At 35.9% G+C, this 24,559-nt stretch overlaps 1 protein-coding gene across 2 annotated transcripts; it reads right to left on the bottom strand.

The window, feature by feature from the left end:
• Nucleotides 1-10: 10 nt before the first annotated feature.
• On the bottom strand, nucleotides 11-23,591 carry LOC139981347 (uncharacterized). Of its 2 annotated transcripts, XM_071993685.1 has the most exons (15): nucleotides 23,437-23,591; nucleotides 15,351-15,425; nucleotides 14,794-14,864; nucleotides 14,263-14,592; nucleotides 12,139-12,777; nucleotides 11,101-11,451; nucleotides 10,755-10,894; nucleotides 10,497-10,533; nucleotides 7,825-7,859; nucleotides 6,964-7,007; nucleotides 5,347-5,371; nucleotides 4,980-5,022; nucleotides 4,077-4,101; nucleotides 3,603-3,649; nucleotides 11-1,985 (listed from the first exon to the last, which is right to left on the bottom strand). In XM_071993685.1, exons 2-14 carry the CDS (start codon nucleotides 15,353-15,355, stop codon nucleotides 3,625-3,627), a joined length of 1,770 nt encoding a protein of 589 aa, XP_071849786.1. In that variant the 5' UTR covers nucleotides 15,356-15,425; nucleotides 23,437-23,591; the 3' UTR covers nucleotides 11-1,985; nucleotides 3,603-3,624. The 2 variants fall into 2 exon arrangements, with proteins under 2 accessions (XP_071849786.1, XP_071849787.1); XM_071993686.1 differs by lacking the exon at nucleotides 5,347-5,371.
• Between the last annotated feature and the right edge of the window lie 968 nt (nucleotides 23,592-24,559).

Raw genomic sequence — 24,559 nt, 5'->3', positions numbered from 1 at the left:
TTATTTTCTAAAAAACTGTTTTTACAAAGCGTAAATTACTATTACAGTATTGTTTCTAAACAAAACTATTCTACAAAACTATTTTCAGCCAATTGTCCAATAAAACTCTCTCTTCTCAAATTAGTAAACGAGTTGGGGCAAACCTATTTTTGTACCACCCTCTCCCCCTCTGGCAATGGCACTAACTTCACACAAAACACAATTTCCAAAACAAAATGGAGTTAGAGCTTGTAAAGTACTTTTGAGTTATAATAGTTGAACTCTTATGAGCTTCAACATAAATTAATGGAGTTCTTGTTGTGAATAAGTTGGTTCCAAACACTAGGTTTGAAACACATTCAAAGTCATTGTCTTTCCATAGCATTCAAATGAGTGAAATGACATTTGACCATCACAGAAAAAGATAAGCTTCTTGTAATTAAATTTAGGTGATATCTGTTAAGTTACACCCCCCCCCCCCCATGTACTTTCGAGTAACCGTGTTTACAAGCACAAACACCCACAGTTCCATCACCATCGCATAGATTGCTTTTGCCTTCGGCTAGGAATCAACAAAGGTTTTCGCTGTTCCTTTGGTAGTAGGCCCTTTGATCCCCTTTAAAAATAATGAACAATTTGAAAGAGAAAATTCACAGCAATTCTCTGATGGTGATCTTAGTGACAGAAATTGTTCCATTATATTGGACAGAGAGTTGAATGAGTTTAACTAAGACTTCCCTGGACAGTCCCCCAGATTCCATGTACTATCCCGGTTTTAAAAAAGTACTGCAAGTGTCCTTTGATTTAATGTAATCTCCTCAGATTTGTTGAAACAGCCCTGATTAATTTCAATTCTTCCCGTCTGGCCATCCGTTCATAGAAATATCTTCAATGTAAGTACTGATTGTTTACAAACTTACAGTCATGACTCACAGATGAAGGCATCTCAGATCATTGAATAATTTAATATGCCATAGTTCAAATGGATTTCTTTTTAACTCAGTAATATATATTTGATATTGGATGTTCATATCTTGGGCAATAGACTTGCTGTAAGGATAGGTGTTCTAAACGTGAACGTTTGAACATCATCCTTGAAAAGAAGAACTACCAAAATATCCGGAAGCCCTCAAAATTCCACCCTCCCTTTAACAGTATAGGTTTGGTTAATAACTCTTGATGAATATCACGGTAGCTCTGATCTGCTTTCAGATGAACCACACGAGCTTCCATTTTGCTCTTTCTTGAATGATCTTGGAGTGGGGGGGGGGGCGGAAATATTTTACAAATTTGTGTGGAAATATTCCAGATGGTGATAGAAGGAATTGCTAAAAGCAACAAAATTAATGTCCAATTTTTCCACTGTTTGAGGCATAAAGTGTTTTTCATTTTTATTAAGTTTTGTTCCTTTTTCAACTTTGATATTACATTCCACTAAAAGAAAAGAATAAACTTATTCCTACCTTCCAGGCAGAAGTCCTTTATTTCAATATGGGCCACTTAGTTAGCCATAATCTTACTATGATAAAAAAAAACAAGGTACATATATTTCTTTCCAAAGCAAAAATTGCCTACAGGGTAGAATTTTCTCTTCAGCTAATTTTTATCTCTGAGATTGTTTAAAAAATTAATGGCTTTACTAAATACGTCCCCCAAACAAATTAGGGTCAAATTATTAGAAACCTACAAACTTTCTCTAAGTGTGTGTATTGCGACATAGAGATTAATTTCTCATCAGGTACTGTGGCGCAGTTGGTAGTAGCTCTATAACTGAGAGAGACATACAAACTCCTTGTCTAGAGTTCAACCCCAGGCAGAGCATTTTGATTTCCTGCTCTTTTCCTCTTTCCATTATAAGGTTCAAATATAAGAAACGAAATTCAGAGTAGTTAGTGGTCTGAAACAGAAAAAAATAAGTCACACATCTTGACTGGGTTCCTCCGGTTAAGATATCCTCTACATCCATCACCCCAGCCCCCTTGATTGGCAGCTTACAAGAAGCACATCTACAACGAAAGAATAATACATGCATGAACAAAATACATCTACTTAAACACCACCAAATTAAGGGCACAGAGATGTTTAGAGAAGGATTAAACATTTGCTTCCAATATGCTCTACTGCTTTAATAGATACTAGAGCACAGCTTTAACCTTGTTCATGCCAAATCATTTCATCGACAAAACTTGTCTCCACACCAGTTTAAAACACTCTTCGACGTCTTCTCCCAAAACCTGTTGTCCCAATCAAAGTATCCTAATTATAGACAAAAGCATGGCAGAGATGAAAAACTACCGTCGACTCTTTTAAGCAAAACTTAACAGCTGTGACCTTAAGAATGAAAGTTCTGTGTTGTACCATCTGAGCTATCTAATTAGACGGGAGCCTTACTAAAGTCTCAATTTGTGTTTGCCAAATTTTAACTTCGACCTTTCCAGCTTTCCGCCCTAAAAGCTTAGTAAAAATGACACCATTCTATGCTATTTTCATATTAATAATCATTATTTTTAGTGACTTATCTGTTGTTAAACATTTTGAGCTGAATGAAATTCACCAGATTTATTAACGAGTCCGTAGATTCTACAAACTTCATTCAAATGTGGCAAGCCCCGCCCAACAGATCACGCGCCAATCAAATCTCTCTGTTTTGTTTACGACCGTTAGGCCTGAAGGACTTACTTTCACTAGCCTGTGTTACGTCCCTTCTCTTGAATAGTATCTTTCTTTCGTTCTTACCGATGTAGCTTGCAAAATTGTGTCATTTCCTTACATTGCAAGGAATGAACAGGTGATTTCAGGCGTTTCCTCCGTAAAATTGGGTCAAAAAAGTGGACGATACGACTATATATAGGTTATAGTTGTGTAATGAACATACTGATATGGGCGGTCGCAGTGATTTTACAGTAGATCATTCGCGCCAGAAGGGCAACAGAAAATAAATTTCTTTCTTTCGATTGCGACAGCCTTTTCTCCATTAAACCGACCTTGTCAGAGTGCATTTAGAATAAGAAACTTTAAATCTGCTTCGGAAGTTTGTTTTCCGAAATAAATTAGCAAACACACATTGAGACTTTAACATTTGCTTTGATGTGGGTTTACCAGCCACTGTACCTTCCAGATAATGAAATTAGGAGTTTATGCCCCAGTTGTATTCCATACAAAGCAACTCCATCCCCCCCCCCCCTCCTTAAAAAATACCAAGCCGAAAAGCGAGTTTTAAGTTAAACGTGTCTGTTACTATAAACGTCTTATAGTTAAAATTACTATTATTTACTGTAATTTACAGTTAAATACTAAACTTTTAAATCTTCAAACCAGCTAAAATCAGCTAAACAGGACAAAACCAATCAACATGATTGTCCACCGTGTAACATTGTCTTAATTGTATCTAGCTGGTAAAATGTCTGTAGATAATCATAGTATATACTTCAAAAGTTTAATCAAAGCTTTATTATATATCTTCCCATGTTCAGTATTTCCCTTTTAATGATACATACTAGTTCATTAGACTTTAGACATTTGAAATTTATGATGTACTTCTGAAACTGTGAAACTTGAATTCAAAAGAGCTATCAAAATGAGAGTTCCAACGGATATTTGACGGAAGATGCTACAAGACTAACCTTTTTAATTCATTGCATGGAGTTAGTTGTCCTCTGTTTTCATTACACTGAGTGATAAAAGTAAAATAAGTAATTGTATTTCATTACTTTTCTTCCCCGAACTGGGTTCACTTTATTGCAATTCAAGTACAGCAATTGACAATACCGTCGTCTCTGCTCCACCTAATGAATTATACCTATTTGAAAATTGGTTGTTATAATCATAATCCTATATCAATTCCGTGTCGTAAATATCCACATTATGTTAGTTTATGTATTGTGGTAACTAAACTTTAGTCACTATTAGTATCATTGTTCTTAACCAAAACAAAAGGTACTAGTTTAAAAATGATTTGTCAAGTTCATACATGGAGAGGGCAAATAAATATATCTATGAGAAGTACTACTTGTTCTATGCAGCTATTATATCAGTTAATATCATACATCTAAGAAATATTATTGAAAAAAAAAATGAACGATTTTTGTAATACTCACATATGCAATTGTGTTGCTTGGATGTCTGCCATTTAGTAATAGCAACACACATCGGTGAAAAAACATACAAAATTCGTTACTTTGCAAGACTGAAATTATCAAAAATCGACAAAATGGCAGAGCTTACATAGGCACAAATGCTAGTTTAATAAATAAATCTGGTTGCAACTTATCCGTACAACCAATGATCCAAGATAACATAGCCTACGGACGGCTCGACCTTTTCTTACCAACGCCACCCGTAGCGGAATCACCAGGGTATAAAAAGATCCATACAAACGACAACAGCCTGTGCACTGCTATGGCAACGATTTGAAACCAAATCTGATCATCTGTTGTACATAGGTTTTTTCTGCCTCGATAATGACTAGCACTTCTTCTATACAATTTCGAGAACGATTAATATTAATTGAATGTAAATTAATTTCACCGTGATGTCTAGCATAATGTTCCTCTTTCATCAGGCAAAAATAACTTTTCTCCTGGACTATCATTTTTATAAAGACAAGTTTTGTACACACTTAATAAAGACACACAATTGTATACGTGATTTGGTTGAATTGATGATTATTTTGGCGCTTCGATGTTTCTTTTGTTTTGGTCGTATTTCGACTTCTATTTCAAACTCACTGGTTTCACCTTTTTATGTGTAGAAGCATAATTTTTATGCCTCTAGCCCTTCAGCACTGGGCAATATCGTTGACTGAACTGTTTAACATTCTAGCCTGTCTACGACATGAAAGTATTATAGAATTTAGTGTTTATATTGACATATTTGCAATAATGAAACAGACTTGTCCATTCTGTTTTATACTATCATTGCTTTCGCGATTTGGAATTCTTTTGAGGTGAAAGCAACCCATAAACACAAACTGTACAAATGAAAGATGTATTAAGACTAACCTTTTTCTTCGGTGCTTTTAGTTTGTAATCCGTTTTCATTACACTGAGGGATAAAAGTGAGAAAAAGACATTCTATTTCGTACATTTCTTCCCCGAACTCGGTTCACGTGATTGCACTTTCAAGTACAGCAATTGACAAATACCGTCGTCTCTGCTCCACATCATGAATTATGCCTATAGTGATAAACCAGTAACTTCGCGACCACATTGATCATGTAATCGTATATCCACTTGGTTAAACTACAAACTGTTCTTAACCGTATGGTATAGTACAAGTCAAGTTATCTTGTTTTCAGCCGTTTATATATCAGTGAATAGCATCTAAGATATATTACTGAAAACAAAGTAAAAACGTTTTAGTACTCACAGACTCATCCGTACTGCTCTGATATCTATCATTTAGTAAATGCACAACGCATCGGTAAAAAAAACATACACAATTCGTTAATTTTCATGATGGAAATTATCAAAAATCGATAACAATTTACAAAAAACATTTCTTGAGGTGTCATTAACGAATGACAGAGCTTATACAGGATATTTTTTCCCGAACAGGTTTGCAATTGTGTATAAATAGTCGCTCATGATTGGTCGGAAAAGTTACGTCATCACAATAGAAACCTTCACTTCGAGGTTACCATAATGTCTGCATCCATTCGTTGCAACGAAGACATACCTGTTCAAAATTACTCAAAGCTTTTCATAAATATATGTAGATATGTTTGGAATCGGTTTAGACATAATTAGCACACTAGTATTGTATGATCTGCATTGATCGAAGTTTTCTGTGAAGGCATTAGTTGATAACATCGCACAGTGAAAGTTTCGTACAGGGTGTATCACACATGCGCTGTACGCCTATATGTATTATAAATGTGTACACAGTGCAGTGACGGAAATACCTCATACTGTACACTGTTTACTGTTTTGCGTATATTCATTCAAGACTCGTGAACTCGCGTCGTGAAGTTGACTTTAGTGTAGACCTACCCATTACACGAAACGAATTCCGATGTCAATAGAACGGCTCACGAATCTTCGATAACGTAAACACGAACCCAATAGATTGTACCGTATGTTTCATAAGTAGGGACAACATGTGATCCAAGCATTAAAAGTAAAGCTTGGGTGTTTGAAGGGAAACCCCGTAACTAGAATTAAGTAAGTGTCAGTGTGTAACTCTGTGTATGTCGAAATTCCAAGCGATGGTCATTATAGATGCTGACATCACGAGCAATCTCATTGGCTGAAAACTCCGTAATTGCACACCTGTTTGGAAACCAATCGACCGGGCCGCCCGCACTATCCGTACAACCAATGATCCAAGATACCATAAGGACGGCTCGACATTTTCTTACCAACGCCGCCCGTAGCGCAATCACCAGGGTATAAAAGGTCTCTGAAAACGACAACAGCCTGTGCACTGCTATGGCAACGATTTCAAACCAAATCTGATCATCTGCTGTACATAAGTTTTTTCTGCCTCGATAATGTCTAGCACTTCTTCTATACAATTTCGAAAACGATCAATATTAATTGAATGTAAATTAATTTCACCGTGATGTCTAGCATAATGTTCCTCTTTCATCAGGCAAAAATAACTTTTCTTCTGGCGTATCTTTTTTATGGAGACAAGTCTGGTACACGCTTAATGAAGATAGTAACTTGTGTAAGTATTGGGTTGAATTGATGATTGTTTCGCTTCGATGTTTAGTTTTGTCGTATTTCGACTTCTATTTCAAACTCTCTGTTTTGTGTATACGCATAAGAGTTATGCCTCTAGCCATTCAGCACTGGACAATATCGTTGACTGAACTGCCTGCCTACGAAATGTTGTATTGTAGAATTTAGTGTTTATATTGACATATACTTGCAATTTTATAACAGATTTATTCATTCTGTTTAATAGTATATTTGATTCCTTTTTTGTAACTCTTAACCCATGAAAGGAAATTGTACAAATTGAAGATGCTTTAAGACAAACCTTTTTTCTTCTTTGTGTGGAGCTAGTGGTGTTCTGATATTCCACTGAGGGATAAAAGTGAGAAAAAAAGACATTTTATTTTGTACTTTTCTTCCCCGAACTGGGTTCACGTGATAGCACTTTCCAAGTACAGCAATTGACAAATACCGTAGTCTCTGCTCCACCTCATGAATTATACCTAGTGATATAACAGTAACTTCGCAACCACATCGTTCACGTAAACGTATATCCAGTTGGGTTAACTATCAACAAAAAAATAGTTCCGAACCGTATGAATACCGGTAGGGCATTACATGCATTAGCACTATTTGTTACGTAGATAATCTTAAATGTCGTATATAAGTTTAATCCAAATCTGCTAACAGTTAAAGAACCACTTAAATAAACATTCAAGCGTTTATAGTACATTTTCAGACATAAATATTCATGTGAGACTACGTTAACAAAACTCCAGATATGGTTAAATATGTTTCTGAGCTCCCATTGTGTTTATTTGATCACTGCAGATTGATTCAGTTCGTAACGTAAAGTATTGCTATAAACAAGTATTTATTTGAAACTATATCAATTCCGCAATCACAACAAAGTGTCGTAACCTTTGTACAATTTTCATTTCCACACATTACTTTAGTTTGATGTTATGTGGGAAAACTAAACTTTGTTCACTATTATTATCATTGTTCTTAACCAAAACTAGTAAAACAAAAGGTACTAGCTTAAAAATGATTTGTCAAGTTCATACATGGAGGGCGCAAATAAATATATGTATGCGAAGTACTCTTTTTCTGTGCAGTTGATATATCAGTTAATATCATCTAAGAAATATTATTGTAAAAAGAAGTAACGTTTTTCAGTACTCACAGACCCATCCATATTGGTTAGATGTGTACTAATTTCTAAAAGAACAACGCATTGGTGGAAAAAGTCGTTAATTTTAAGACTGAAATTATCTAAAATCGACAACAATTTCCAAAATACTTCTTTTGATGTGTCATTAGCGAATGGCAGAGCTTATATAGGGTACAAATGCTAGTGTAATATATACATCTGGTTGCAACTTATCCAACGTTTCCACGTCCCCCGCACTATCCATACAACCAATGATCCAAGATTACATACGGACGGCTCGACTTTTGCTTACCAACTTAGCACTCTTAGCACAATCACCAGGTTTTGGCATACGACCACAACCTGTATGGCGACGATTTGAAACCACATGTGATCATAATTTTGTTGAACATAGATTTTCTTTGCCTCGATAATGACTAGCACTTCCTCTATACAATTTCGAGAACGATAAATATGAATTGAATGTAAATTAATTTTACCGGGATTTCTAGCATATGTTCTTTTTTGTGCATCGATCATGACTAGCAATTCTTCAACGCCCATGCTTTTAAAATTATTGTTTTAAATAGTTTCTTCCTTTATTGTAAAGATTCCAGATATTTTCCATCTATCTCGAGATAGAGTTGATTGAAAATATTATGACTGGCTAAACGTTCCCTTACTTCAGGAAGTTGATCTTATCTGGTGGTCTGTGATGCCATTGGTAACTATTCTTCATTTGCCTTTTTATTTTGATATTGTTGTGATATAACTTTAAGTGTGATGCTTTTCATATGATAGTTGGTAATTTTAGTTGGAAATGTTCTCTAAATTCAGAGTTTCAAAAATATGCCACTTGCCTAGAATTATTATTTACGTATGTGGGTGAATGATATGAATAATACTAACAAAGACAAAAACAAGTCCAGCTTTATTGCCAACCTGACAATTACTCTCTTGCTGTCAGATAAATTCTAAAAATAGCACCAAATTTGGAAAGTCCTATTTTCTCCAAAAAAGCTGCAATGAGGATGTAGTTTAGACTTGCAGATGCAGAACATTTGTACGATAATTGTTTTGCAACCAACGTAGCCATCGGAATACTCGATTGGATTGATGATCAGTATAGATCAGAACAAAAGGAAATAATTTAAATTTCAGAAAGAAGAAATGTATTAAGCACATGGTTGACCGACATGCAGGTGTTGCATGTTCCTTGCCTCTTTTCCTTAGTTCCAGTTTTTAGAGACATATGTTTCATAACATTCGATACTCTTTGTACTGCTTAGCCGATTTTTGTCTTTTTTGATCATAATTAATATGTTCACTTTAATGTACTACGTTTTATCAAGCGGTTCCTATACTCAAATAGTTGTTTCGTTTGCCTCCGATGTAAGCATTAACGTTAAATGCCCGTGCATGTGCGTGTAAATGTGCGTGACGTCTCGCTTGATCACAAAAGTATGTATGTATGTATTTAGATCCTCCTGCAAGCAGGAACTCGCGAAGAAGCCTCATTGGCTTATCAAAGCCGCAAGCTGGCCAAGTCAGTCTCTTACATTCATATTTACATCCATGATTATGAATTTTCAATTGTCAACAACTCTTTTACTGGACGGCATACATTAATCTTGGGGTGACTTGAACCGGGGACCTTATGATTGGAAGGCACCGGCGTTAACCACTGAGCTAACACTCCTGTTATTAAGTATGCTTATAGCTCGAACTTTGTATGCTGATTGTACGTTGATAGCGAATTCAAGTAGGTTATTGGTTATGAAGACATGTAAGGAGGACAATGGCCATTAATTGTTAGCAAAGGTGAACATGTGACAACAATTTCAAAGGACTCTTTCAGAAAAGGAATGGACACATAAGTTCTCATATTTAGTGTTTTGGATGCTCCATACTGAGTAGATGATCTCTAAGTGTTATAACTGGAGTTCAATTCTCATTGTCAGCTCATTGTCAGCACATTCAGCAAGTCTGAACACCTTGTAAACACGATAGGGCCTATATCTCCCAAACTAAAACTTGGATGAATCTCATATTTAGTATCAGGATTCCCATATTAAGTAGATGAGCCCTAGTTTTATGAAAGTCAAAGGTCATCAAATATCAAAACCTTGCAATTGCGATGTCCCAAGAATGGGATCTTGGCTGTATATCCCATATTTAATACCGTTGTGTAGGACCTCCATATTGAGTAAATGAACGAACTATATTGTTTGAAATAGAGGTCAACGGTCATTTGGCTTCATTAGAAGTCAAAGTCCGAAAACCTTGTAAACACGATATCTCAAGAAAGAAAACTTGAAGGATCTTTTGTGTAGAAGGCAAATGCTCCATGTTGTGTAACTGAACCCTGTTGTTGTTATTGGACTTCAAATATCATTTGAGGGCATCAGAGGTCGATATTTGATACCTGATATAAACATGATATCTCGGTAGAGAACCTTCAAATATCTTATTCCTACAAGATGTATATAATTACATCATCGAAAAGATAATGCATGTTTATATTTCGTGTTTTCTTAGTTGCTCATCACGTACTCTCTGTTAGTGGGTTATAGTACTGAACGTTCAAACCAACTATATTTTAGAATGTTTGTAAGGTTATTTCGTTTGCTTCAAACTCCTTATATACTTTAATGCAATATTACAACATTCCATTAATCAATCATTAAATTGACTCTGTTACCTACCAAGGTTTTTTTCGGTTTTGTTTGCACGTCGAATGGACTATGGATAAAAATAAAACATGGAGAAGATTCTTTTTAAAAATATTGACAGCGATCTTTTTATGAACTGATTAAACACCTTCCTTTGTACAAGCAACTGAACAATGGATTACTCCAAGAAGTACTGTAATATTTACGAGCATTCATATACACGTCTACTATAAGCTAATACTTTCAAATGTATAAGGATTAGTCAAAGAATCAAGCAATGTCAATCCTTACCTTACAATAGCCGCAACAGACGGCACATAAAATGATAATAAGCATCACAAAGACGACTGTAAAAATCGAATATATGCACAGAACTACTATGATGACAGAATCAATTTTCGTTGCGGAATTGACTTCTTCTTTACATCCTTCTGTAGAGGTAAATAAAATAGACTTGCTATGTCGTTGTTACACTACGTGATCATCTTTATTCAAGTAATTTCGAGAGTGCCATTAATTGAGTTTTATATTACATTAGTCTGCACTATTGAAACGCCATTAGTTAGTAATGAGTGTAGTGACAATGTCATTCGTGACATCGCTGAAACTCGTCATATATCACCTATCTGTTCCTTACCATAAGAAATTTGTATTTTCTTTTCTGGATTCGTCAAACTCGAAGCGCCTGGACCAAAGGCATTACACACTATGTACTTCTCAGCGGAACAAAAGAAATTCTGCAATGGCTGAACTACTGCAGATACACTGACGTGGTACCTAAGGTTTCTAAAAGAAGTAAACTGTGTCTGACTCCAAAGTTTAATTTCTGATGGGAAGTAATTTATGAACTCAAGAGAAAGTTCCGGATAAACCCCTGTGACTTCACAAGTGATGGTAGTATTCACTTTATTCGGTTGTATCACAATGTCACATGAGTGGGTAGTTTGTGCGCAACTGTCAACCAGAAGAAACGGTGGCGATGGAGCGACTGGAAATAAATTAAAAAAATGGTAAATGATACTTCTGAGTGCATTTCCTCTGTAACATTTATTTACCTCTGCAGTTAATGCGGCACTTTTGTCTATAATCATATACAAGTGTACTTACTCATATCAGATTCTGCATTGATTAGATAACGAATGATCACAGTTCCCATTCCGTAGATGTTCCATTTAATATTCCGTATCATTTGAAAACTGTCAATGTGTGTATAGCGTCGTAATACATTACTATAGCTCACTAACAGGATTCATTCAAATAGGTCAAGGATCTGTGTTGCCTCTTCCCCCCCCCCCACTCCACTCCCCTCTGATAGGACCAAAGTAGGCTTATGGTAACGTCAAATCAATCTTTATATAGGTCAATGCACATAATGAATCTTGTTGTATTTGATGTAGTGAACAGTTGATTTATTCAGTAAATGGATTGTGACAGTAGTGACTTGTGTACATTTCTCTATACAAACACGCGTGCATGCGGCACAATGGCACACATGATCATTTTTACCCTTGCCAAGAGGTGAATATATTTGTTATCCATAACATATAGGATACCCCACTAACCAAATATTTTAAGGTCAATTCCAAAATGGTTGCAGCTCAACTAAGACGTTTTCTTTGCAAGGGATCCAAACTCGTCGCTTTCAGACTGCTAGTATAGGTAACGTCATACTTACCTAAAACAGTCACGATTGTTGCACTAGCACCGAAAAACATCCCATCGAAGTATTTGCATGTATATGTTCCTTCAGATGTCAAATCAACTTCTGACAAAATGAGGTCCCCTATGTCGTTAACACGCCACGATGGTGTAGCCTTATTGACGTGCTGCTTCCCGTCCACAGAAAATATAAGAAGCTCGGTAACATCTGCAATTGTTTTTTCCCAAATATATGTGTATGGTATACCATGTTCCACACAAAGCAATTGAGCTTCCGTGTTTATTTGGTACTGTTTATTAATACTGACGATATCATTCCACTCACTAGGGTTGTCAATGTATACACTGGACTCTACGACATTGGCACCCACAGCTAATCCTCGGGCTTCACACACAAGGTGCGTTAACGGTTCTTTGAAAACGTAGCCGCTTTGCATAGTTAACACAGACGTAAATGTAAACTTTCCATCAGATATATAACTTTGTGTCCCCTCCACTGTCTCTGTGTACCCTTCATGTTGTATGTACCATCTCAGTTCAACTGCTGGTCTGGCATTTTCGAAGGAACAGTTTAAATTGTTTAGTGAACTGGATTTTATCAAGCAGTTCCGTTGGTTTCCGCAGACGTTTATCCTTGGATACTTGTCTGACATAACTGTAAGTGGAAGAGTACCAAAACCATGAGTGTTATTTAAGAATGGAAATGATTGGGACGAACTTCATTTATGATTTTATGAAAAACAAATATCCCACAAACGTAGCCTTAATATGTCTGCCCCTAAGCTAGTAAATGTTTTCGCGTTGGGAGGATAATCACGCAAAGGGGATCTTGCGAGCGAATTGCAAACGTTAAAGCGCAATACATAACCTATTCCCGATCCCAGTCGTCTGTCATTAGGAATTTAACATTCCGGTTATAAGGCTTTCATTAAAAGTACAATGGGATTTATATTACAACGAGCGTACTACATATTTGATTCAGGAATAGCCTGTGCACATGTTGTTAAGAATGCACTTGGCTACCAATTTGAAAATATTTTTGTCTGTCTTCTTTGTGAAATTGTATTCCGCTATATGTGTATGTATATAGAATTCGAATTTATAGAGGTTCATCACGCATGAAAAAACTTTGTACAGTAGTTGTTGCCCTGCATTTAGTTAGAAATTGTTGAAGGCTTACAAGAGAGATAATTGTTTGGCTTCCAATGTTAAAAACCGTCCCAATATCAATGAGGTTCGGATAATTTACATTCAACTCTAGATAATCAATGTAGCCAGTCCCAGATAATCGCCAGTCACGACATTGTAGTAAGACTCACATATCGTGCTACAAAACGCGATTAACATTTTTAAGTGGCGTATTATATTCACTTTCTTCATTTATATTCATTGATTAAGGGATTTTTTGTAAATGGTGTCACAAACTCTGTATTGTGGTAACGAAGCGACAGGTTTACTGAACAACAATGCTCTCTCCAAAGTAATTTTTCGGACTGGCTCGGGAAGACAATGTCCAGATTCCTAGTAATCCAACTCGACACTTTACACGCTGAACTGTCAACATAAACTTACCTTTCTATCTGCAAACCTTGAATGCTATGATTCATAAGAGTAATCCAACTTATAAAAAATATAAAAAAATCAGATGTTCTGGCATTCATTTTTACATCGAATTGGCAGTGTTTTACAGATATTTTACCTCCATTGTCGGATGACCAGATTAAAAAGAACATCGTCGGCCAAATCTACTAAACAAAATCTGCCATATCGGATAAACATTTGCATGTCACATATGTGCGAACAATCTGCTAGTACTGATGAGACCAGTACATATACACGCATGAGAAATATTTGACTTAAAGGTACCACTCTAAAGACCAGTTGACCTTTGTAAGATTCTAAAGCACAGTCGATGAAGTTATGTTTTTATACGTCAGTGCCATCTTTACAAGAGAGTATATGTTCGAGTCTTCAACAGTGATATTCTGACATTCTTTCTCATTCTCGAATATCCTAGATTCAACTTTGAAGTATTGGTAGCTATACAACGTCTGTTCTCTAGTATATTACACTACATAGGGATGAGATAAATATAAGATGGACATCTGTGAACACTAACATACAAGTTTCTTGTACTTACCGATTATTTGTACTGTAATATGTAAATCTTCATATCTTTGGTCTTTTCTGTCGTATGCAACTACTTTGTACGTCGTCTGGTTGATTGTTGTGACATTGGAGATAATCAGAGAACCATCGGTGTTAATACTGTAAGTTCCTTCGTCGACACCAGAGCCAAAAATAGGTGGCACGTGTTCCTTTTCATATCTAACAATAGGATCCCTATCATAATTTCCATCCAGAATGTACCAATATATATTGAACAAACCAAGGTCAAATTGGCACTCAACAGTTGACGTGGTCCACAATTGCATATACTGAGGTGACTGGCATGCCATACTAGTCCAAACTGTAGAAGAAAACACCATATATATATAAATATATATATATATATATATATATATATATATATATATATATATATTTATATTTATATCTTAAATGTCTACACAGACCAGCAAGCTACTATGGTTGTGAAGTGCGACAACGCAGTAACAAATGTCAATGCATATCATAAATATAAAGATTTATGATGCTTCCATCACCTTACCTTTCGCAAATATGTGCAATGACATAAATACCAGTAACCAGATGAAGTGACTTGATTGTACTCGTACATCACTAAAAGTGAAGAAGAGACGTTTGAGAATAGACACAAGTTGTTAACAATGGATCATAACTTAATAAGATAATAAAGTCGAGGGATATCTGATACAAACAGATAGAACAACTATGCATAATGTTGATTGCAATCTTTCCTGATAAACGATTTGTTTGTCACAAATTTATAAACGATAATCTCAATCAAAGTCTATGAAACGATAATCAAATTTCAGTTAACAAACTCACATAACAGCAATTTCTAAAAGAAGCTTCGAAGTCAGTAATATATACTGGTAAATATTATTATATTGAAACCTGCAACGTTCTGTTTCTGAAAAGATCCACGGAGAAGAATGTACACCCTACATTGACAATAGTAATGCTAATTACACCCAGAAACTCTGTGGAGAACTTAAGTGATGGCATATTTTTCAATTTTCGAGATAATTTTCTGCACGCACAATTAAGGCCTAAAAATATGTAACAAATTGCAGAAAGACTTACGCCATAGCTTGTATAATCCGTTTAGCAATATTTGTTCATGTACAGACCGTCAGACCATCATTCTACAGCAAATATCTGTATAATATAAGGGAGTTAAGCACAACCATTAAATAGTTACACGGTAAAGGTGCATGAAATACAGAGATGATACTATACTTGAAGAGATGAACGTTGATTTATTGCATAATGAACTCATTAATGGTTATCAGTTCGTTATAAGTAATTACATTATATTTGCATGCACAGACGAGGACAGCTAACGTGTTGTCTTCATTTTGTCATATCACTGCGTTTACATATTGCTATAGTCATTATACAAAGTAAACATCGAGCAAGTATCTGCTACTAAGGCCTTTCACAAGGCTAATGTCTGGGTTTGATAAACGTTTAGCAGCAAACAAAGGGGTTGAGAGTTGCTTCAAGATCTAATCCCGTTTTCAAGTTATTCATTATTAAATATACATTATCACTGGAATGCTCCTTCAAGGCTGAATTGCCGATGACGTCAGCTACTCAGTACAGGCCTACATCAATTTTAATTAATAGTTTTATCAATTGTAAATTTGCAGTATTATATCGACCAAACCATGTGTTTTGTTTTATTTATTAAGGTCATTAACGTCTAATGTTTAGCTATTGAGTTTTGTGTTGCATCTGAGAAACTCTGGGATACACTCACTGTTCCTGTTACTTCACTGACCACTCTCCGGTGCTTAAAATAATACTTCTCAAAAATTAAAACTTATTTTTTCTCTTAAGTCATCCTTTAAGTTGTAAACATAAACTTGCGGTGCTAAATCCACCCCTCCCCTCTTCAATGAGGTTAAAGGAACAACTCGGCTTAACCTGTGTTCTTAATTCTTTAGAATGATATTGATATAAGTCAGAAAATTTAATGTATACATTTCTGAACAGGCGAGCAATTAGTACAGATTGTCAAATTGAACGGTACCGCATCATAAGTTAACTTCGCGAATAGTTTCAAAACATTAGAAATGAGCCAACAGCAATATAAGGGCTATATTCACCCGACAGCCAGAAGAATAAGGAGTAATGACCGCACTGTTTGCTCGAGTACCGGAGAAAATGCATTATCTCGGCAGCTGAACAAAGATGGAATCACATTTTAAAAGGTCATGCATCATCGAAGTTTCGAGACAAAGTCGACGAACTTTCAAAGTTTGCGGAAAGTCGAAATTTCGGGGGTGGTAGGCCTATAGTCGACATTGTTAGAATAATCTTAATGTCTAATAGAAATTTCCAATGTTCCATGTATCTAAGCCATGATATGGCATCTACAAACTTAACATTTATTGTGGTGGAATCCCGATTTCTGCCACCTTCCCCGATTTTTTAAGCCACTGATAAGTATTGTGAAGGCATAACCGGCATGATTGGATTTGTATACTTCGATACGTTATATGTGTCATGTGCAGTGCGAGCTGATCAAACAGAACTTCCTGCTATACGGCATCAAAATCTAGCGATAGTTGGAACCACTGGTACACAGTTAGTGTAATGATCCTGCCATGCAGGAAAACGAAACCATACCTTCCAAACTGAAGTGCAACTAGAGATAGAATTCTGACTTATCTTATGTCGACAGAAGAGTAAACATAATTTATATACCTCTGAATAAATATAACGATACGAAATGAGTAATCAAATGTCAATAGGTCAATGGCAATTTCAAATATGGAATTGCAGTGCCATTTGGGCACAAGCTCGGGATCTGACTTTAACAGACAATAAGGAGTATTCCAGACATGTCACATATTCAATGGTGCATATCTCGAAGTATCTGTTTGGGGGGAATATGAAAATCACATATGAAATGCACATAACATTCTGTAGAAATGTTATTCTAGCCTTATTAAAGTTTTTACATGGAAACCCCTTCCATGAAATAGAATGATTTCTGGAAAAGCACTTTAGCGCTCTTCTGAATTACAATTTTTAGAGTGACGTGTTTTATATTATTTTAACTATTTTGAATTTGTAGGACATCTCATAACAAGGGTCAACACACAAGTTTATAGCCTATTCAGTTTTGTAGAAAATGTAGTAATGTATTTACCTACACAACAGTGGCACCAACAATTTACTAAAAATACCTCTTGCAACCTTGCATACCTAAAATTGACATGTTTTCAAAATAACTCTCATATAGCATAATATCTGTATGCGATCAATAAATATCGAAGTTACTACGACTATGGAGATGAAATAAATAGGTGTTACTCTCTTAAAATGTTAGACTGAAGAATTCAGTCTTCTTTGAGACTGAAATTTTTTTCAGTGTTATACACTGAGTTTAGACTGAGAAACACTCTACTTAGACTGTATTATCAGTTACACCGTTCAGTCGCTGTTTTGGACTGACTTTATTAACCAATCAGCTAATCACATGTGGCATGTCATCTTACCATTTTCAGTCTCTGTATTCCACTGAAAAATGTATCCAATCAGAGAACAGAAATGCGCCTACGTCATCCGAAAACTTGCAAATACGCCGCACAAAAATAAGTGTGACAACGAGCGCTACAACTTGTGTACATATATACTACTATATTCTTCGCTTAGCCAGGTACTCGCTGTACTGTACGTACGCACGCCGTACACACAGCTAGGCATGAACGAGACAGACGACCGTATGTCTAAGCTAGAGTAAAGGTTATAAATTAGCAATGGCTGAGTCTTTAAGAACTTTTCTTACAAATAAAGGTTTCCACGAAGAAGTGATAACAGTGTTCGAGGGTATGTATGTATGTTTTTTGTTGTTTTCCAATTAATACAGAATAAAAGCTTGGCAGTTCGTAACGTTAGTTATTCTAGGCTTGTGCGCGAGGTAGGCCTAGCTAGGCTGTACTATAGCAAATAGGGCCTAGGCTGTTGTTATAATTGGTGGGGCCTATTAACACGATCGTCGGGCGAATAAGCACGCCGGTCCTGCATATGTACCCGATCGTCGGGCAAATCAGCCCGCCTGTCCTGCGTATGTACCCGATCGTCGGGCAAATCAGCCCGCCTGTCCTGCATATGTACCCGATCGTCGGGCGAATAAGCACGCTTGTCCTGCAGTATGTACTCGATCGTCCCAAAATGAATCTAGGCTAGGTTAACCTCATAACAAATACTTGGACATAATAATGCTCAAGAAATTGCAAAACACAGTACTATTATGCATAGATTGTAAGCACCCTTAATTATTTGAAAAATGTAGTGACTTCTACAGCCATTACAGCATGAAGCTAACACGATTCTGTTAAACCATTACCATTGTATTTAAATCATGTGGAAACTGGAAAAGAATTGGTATGCTTTTGTTATTTTATTAAACATATAGTGGGCCATCAGTCTTTATTATAAGATTTTACAGTAATATTACCATTTACTAATGTTATGAAATCAGTTTCTTTTACAAGCAGATAGACATATTAGTGAAATCAGTAGGCTAAAATGTAAATCATATTCCTTGTTCACTGGTTTTCTATGCTGATGTAATGGAATCAGGAGATGTCATGAACAATTTATCCTTAAAAAGAGAAATTTCTGAAAACAACTAACAACAAACCTTGCTTGGTAACCATGTACCTGCCAAAATCAACATGATAACCCATAAATGTTAGGTTGAATTTGAATCCACCTTCACATAACACATCTCACCCGCCATGGATGACATATTGCTGCCTATCGTGAATTGATATATCTCCTTTGTACAATGCCAGTCATGTTCTTGTTCCTCCATTCTCTCCTAAATATTATTCTAGTCTAGTCTCTCTACCTCTCAACATATCTTTTTTTAAGAATGTTTTGATTTATACCATATTGCTTGTCCTTTATCACATTTATTTTTATCTTCACCAAACAGGAGGGCACAGATATTGAGAGTGCAGCACAGGGCAGACAAGGACAATATTGACAGCCTTTCATCCTATCTCTCGGACCAGAATTGAACCCCAAACAATTCTTCATTGTGGCAGATAAACTGGCCATTCCAGCTGGGACAGAGGCGTAGAACATACATTTAACATAGACTATGCTCCCCCTCTACAACACTAGTTTTGTGAGTTCCATGCTTCCATGGTGTATGGAATTTTGCAACCAACAGAAGTGAAGTCTCTCGTCCATATCCATGCCACATCTATAAGGGCAGCCAGCATGGAGTTACTTCAAGGAGTGAATGTTACTTTTTTATTGCTCTGTAGTCCGGAACCACGTGTGTCAGCATGGAGTAGCTTTAAAAGGGTGTGAAGACTCGCGCAAAAAGAACGTCTAATGCCGGTAATCTGACCTAGTTTCGAATGAGGTGTAACAGAAGTGTTAGACACTGCCATCGATCCCAGAAAATACAAACACAGCTTGCTACCGTCGGTAATTAGACACTAGTGTACAGTCAGTACATACAGCTACGGTCAATACCCACATTACAGTGTATAAACGATACAGCGATGAACATCTCAGGTCCAGCTAAAGATATCAAGGTATCACGTTTCATTACTGTCTGTCTTTTTTAGCGACACGAACAAACATCACTTGCAAGCAACAGAAAGTTAACTTTTTCAGATGGCTGCATGCTGTTTAGGACAAATCTTCAATGCCTTTAAGGAGTAACTAACACATACCCTAAAACGTTAAATTGATTACCCGGAGTTTACAAACAGTTTTATATGAATAGGGAGGGCTCCAGAAATAAATATTTATTTGATTTTTGGTTTTTAAAAATGTTTTTTAATGATACTGATCTAATTATGAATGTAATTAAACAAACACCTAGTTGCCAAAAAAACTTTGTTGTATGATTTTTCGAGCATGTTATTTTAATGTTTACTTTAATGTTCCTACATTTCACTGCACTCACTATGTTGAAGGTTTATTTAATTAAGCAATTAATTAAGCTAATATTATTTATTGTGCACAATATTCCATAATTTGTTCCATGAAAAGCAAGTAACCTGATTATTATAAAGTCAGTAACTGTAGAAAATTCCATTTGAGAATATCCTTTCCTCATTATTCCCCCCCCCCCCCCCATTTTTAGTGATGTAATGAGTCAAAACTGTTTTCAATTTTTTAGTCGACTCTCGAGTGACATTTCTTTTTCAGCTAGAGGCCGACATTAAAGGATTCACGTCAGATAATTTATAAAACTTTAAAATTTGATTGAAATCCCAATCAAAATCACTATATATGATTACTATCAGAAAGTTAAGAAATAATTGAGGGTGGTATAATAGTCACATGTACTGTTTTTGCATACAAATTTGCTTTATATGAATGCCATATCATGAAATCGTGAATGCAGTATATAATAATTCATGTTTATCTAATAGCCATTATGAAGTTTGTGCCATTCTGTCAACTGCTTGCTTGTAACATTTTGTTTTGTGTGTGCTGGATAATGACTTTCAGCAATCGCCAATCTATATCATTGAAACACAAAGTATTAAATGTTCACCGCACTGATATATAGTTTGACCATTCCTAATATTTTATAAATAACCTGCTGAAAATTTGTCATATGTTTTCCCCATTTTGAAATCATTCTAAGAAAATTGTTGCTACTATACATTAATGATTCACAACTGGAAAAAAGGCAATGTACCAGATCCATTGTACTATCGTCGTGTTTCCATCATATCCCTTTTGTAACGGCAGGATCGTATAGTTACTATATCCTTTACAGTGGAAAATTTAAAGTTCAGTGAGATCGGGAGATGGGATCAGCTGGGTATATAACCACTCAATTTACAGCTGTGTTGTCAATGAATTCCAGGGTATTACCACCTGGTGGTGACATACAAAGAATTTAAAGTGCTTTCTGTTACAGTGGTGTTGCCAGACATTTGAATCTTGGTTGGTGATATGTCTATTTGTGAATTCCTTCTCGGGGGAGGGGTTCCCCAGGCCACCCATTGGCGACACCACTGATCTGTTCTCAGCTCACCTAATCCTTTCCAAAAAAATTAAAGAACATTTTAGATCCAGGCCCAATTCAAGCAGAAATTTGACAGATTAATATTGAACTGAAAATATGTCACTGTTATGTAAAGTATCTTTATAATTTGAACGTTTGTTGCAAAGATAACATGTTTTGTTGAACATCCCTCAGAATATTGTAGTTTTGATTTCTGTTTTTTTTAATATATTAAAAATTATATAAGAATATATAAGTGGGTTAGTGGGAATAAAATTACTGTTCTGTGGATATTGACAATTATATTTCTTGATGGAATACCATTTTTAATGTACTTTGTGTGTGACTGTCACAATGATTTTCTGGTCTTTATAGCCTAACATGGTTGGATGTGAAGGTGAAGTCACTCCATGAAGTAGCACCTTTCAGTAAATTCCCCTGCATTAACAGATCATTGAATGTTGTCTTGATGACCTTAACTGCATCTTTATTGAAGAATTCCAGCACTTAGCCAACACGGAGGATCTATAGAAAAGCTTGTTCAATCCAGAATTTGCAATTTATAAAATTGACAGTATAGCTGTGATGTGTAATAATTCAGTCTAAAGGACCGACTGTTCAGTCTGATATCAGTCTTATAGACTGAAAGTATTCAATCTTATTAAGACTGGTGCTGCAATAAATCAGTCTAAACTGCTGACTGTTCAGTCTAAAGTGGTTTGATTTTCAGTCTATTAGACTGAAGAGTATTTAGTCTAATTAAGACTGACCTTCAGTCTTTACATTTCAGACTGGAATTCAGTCTAAGTAGTCTGATCCCTTATCCCATCCATCATTAGACTGAAATTTCAGTCGATTAGACTGAAATTTCAGTCTCTCATTTTAAGAGAGTACAACGAAAGTGAGCAAATAACAACTACCTGCCACTTTTGTATGGTCGACTATACATAGAAACTGAAGAAAAATTATGTTCCTAGACTCGGATCTACTAGTCGTCTTGACTACAGCCCTGCTTAAATTTCCAAATCCCGGGAGTAGAATTGACCGTATATTTTATTCCGGTTATTCCCGTTCAAAACAGCTTCAAAGCTTTCTGCACCGTCTGCATGCAACCACTGTTCTTTTGCATTTTATTTATAGAATTAATGGAAATGTTAAGGATTTCGAAAAGAGTATTCAAAACATGCAAATCACTTCAACATAATACCATCGCATATACGTATATTCACTTATGGGCATTGTTCAAGTGAAACTGTACAAGCTGTGTTAGATACCAAACCCAGATGTTGATGCTGACTTTTTGTGGCAAGATCATTTTAGAATGTATTGTGTTCTCAGGACGTGGACACTTGTATACTACACACCATTGAACAGGTGAGAAACTTAAGGAATCGAAACGAAGAACCCTGGCCATTCGAAAATTCCTAAGCTGTAATGAACCCCCTTCATTTAAAATGTTGGCGACCCAGTAGCGTACCTAACAAAGTTTCTTAGAATGGGATATGATGGTATTTTATAGAATGGGTTACTTTGTTAGAATGGGATTATTGCGTTCCGGGGCTCCTTAGCACAGGCAAGTATACTGTCTTCGAGGAGATCTATACGGAATGATCGTTACTTTCCTGTGTATCAGTTACCCGCAGAAACTAGAGACCAGTTCAGGATTCAAACACAAGAAAAGCTCTGCGCTGAGGAATCTATCGTATGAGAATACTAGTTTTAGAAAAGAACAATTTCGGAGCGCGTTAGACGATGTGTCACTCTGGTATATATAATAAGCAATAGAACAATACAACATGTGATGTACAACCCCTTTAACTATTTACTTAACAACAACATTATCCCCCAAACATATGCAGACGTGTCGTAGACATTAAACTCACTAATAATGCCGATTTACTAAACCCATAACTCTCTTAATTAGACTATAAACACATCAGTTAACATTTAACCCTCCAAAATTATATCCCAATAGACTATATGAATATTCATATATTTATGTTAAGATTGAAAGTATATGAGTATAATGAGAATCAATGGCCACTTTTCTAAGTGGCTACCCCTAATACATTATCACTCAGACGTGTGCGTGTCCTTCAGTCAATTCCGCATTAAGAACTACAAAAGGCTTTATAGGCTATATGTATCAAACATAACGATACTACTTACATTTTTTGTGGTTAGATGATTTTCCAAGATGTTTTGTTCTTAGAACGTGAGCTTGGATACAACAGATCGTCCGTAGAAACTGATAAGCAAATGAAGAAAACTCCTGACATTCACAGAGTGCTAAGACTTCAGGCTCGATTTTCCAATGTTGGCGATACTGAGGCAGTGACTGCTTGTTTTTAAAAAATTATATAAACAGACTATTCTCGGGCCTCTTCCATAAATATCATAGGGGTGAGAAGTGTACGACTGACATGGCCAATTATACCTACTTCCTTTTTTTTCAAATTCTTTGGTATAAAAGTTAATAGTACTTTGATTGTTGTATTGCAAAAGGAAGACCACCACATCAGGTCTCTTTTTTACACAAATAATGTTCCAACGAAAACCGTTTGTCAAAGTCAAAGTCAAGTCCTCGCTTTTGATTGCGATGTCCCTAGTATAAATGGTTCCGTCCTGCTCATCCCGGACTACGGACCTAGAAACTTTGTGTTGCAAATGAATTTGTGTGTATGTATGTATATTAGATCCTGATTCCGTAATCTTGTTTCTTTTCGTAATTTCGTATTCTTGTTTGTTTTAATGACGGTGAGTGTATTATCAGAGAACCTTATAAGTGTTTGATTCTTCCGAACGCAGTTAGATACTAGATATATACTAGGTACTAGATATAAAGAGACACGTCAGATAAACCATATTATTCATTAGCCATGTTATCAAAATGTGAATTCTCACCTTCTCATTATCAATAGCAAAGATAACACCCGAATATTTTTTTCAGAAATTGGTCACTAGCATATAATGCCAGTGCGTCCGGTAAATAGAGCGCGTTCTGCTCAGCAAGTCATATGTAGAGGTTTACTAAACAATAATTCAGATTATCGCGCGCGATACTAATAAGCGAAAACATTTCATATTTTTCTATACTGATTTAGTAAGAATCAGTCTTACTTTTACCAAAACAATAGTTTGTATACCAAATACGTATGTGACAAATACCGACCGAACAGACGGGTTTGAATTATTCAGGATTGTGTGCGATATTTTTGGTACATACTGTCACTTTAATGAAGATAATATCACCCCAAGATACGGGAATATGTCATATGGCGTAGATTATACA

This window comes from Apostichopus japonicus, chromosome 15 (assembly GCF_037975245.1).
Source record: "Apostichopus japonicus isolate 1M-3 chromosome 15, ASM3797524v1, whole genome shotgun sequence".
Taxonomy (NCBI): Eukaryota; Metazoa; Echinodermata; class Holothuroidea; order Aspidochirotida; family Stichopodidae; genus Apostichopus; species Apostichopus japonicus.
The sequence above is the reverse complement of the archived record's forward strand: the minus strand, read 5'-3'. Positions and strand labels throughout refer to the sequence as shown.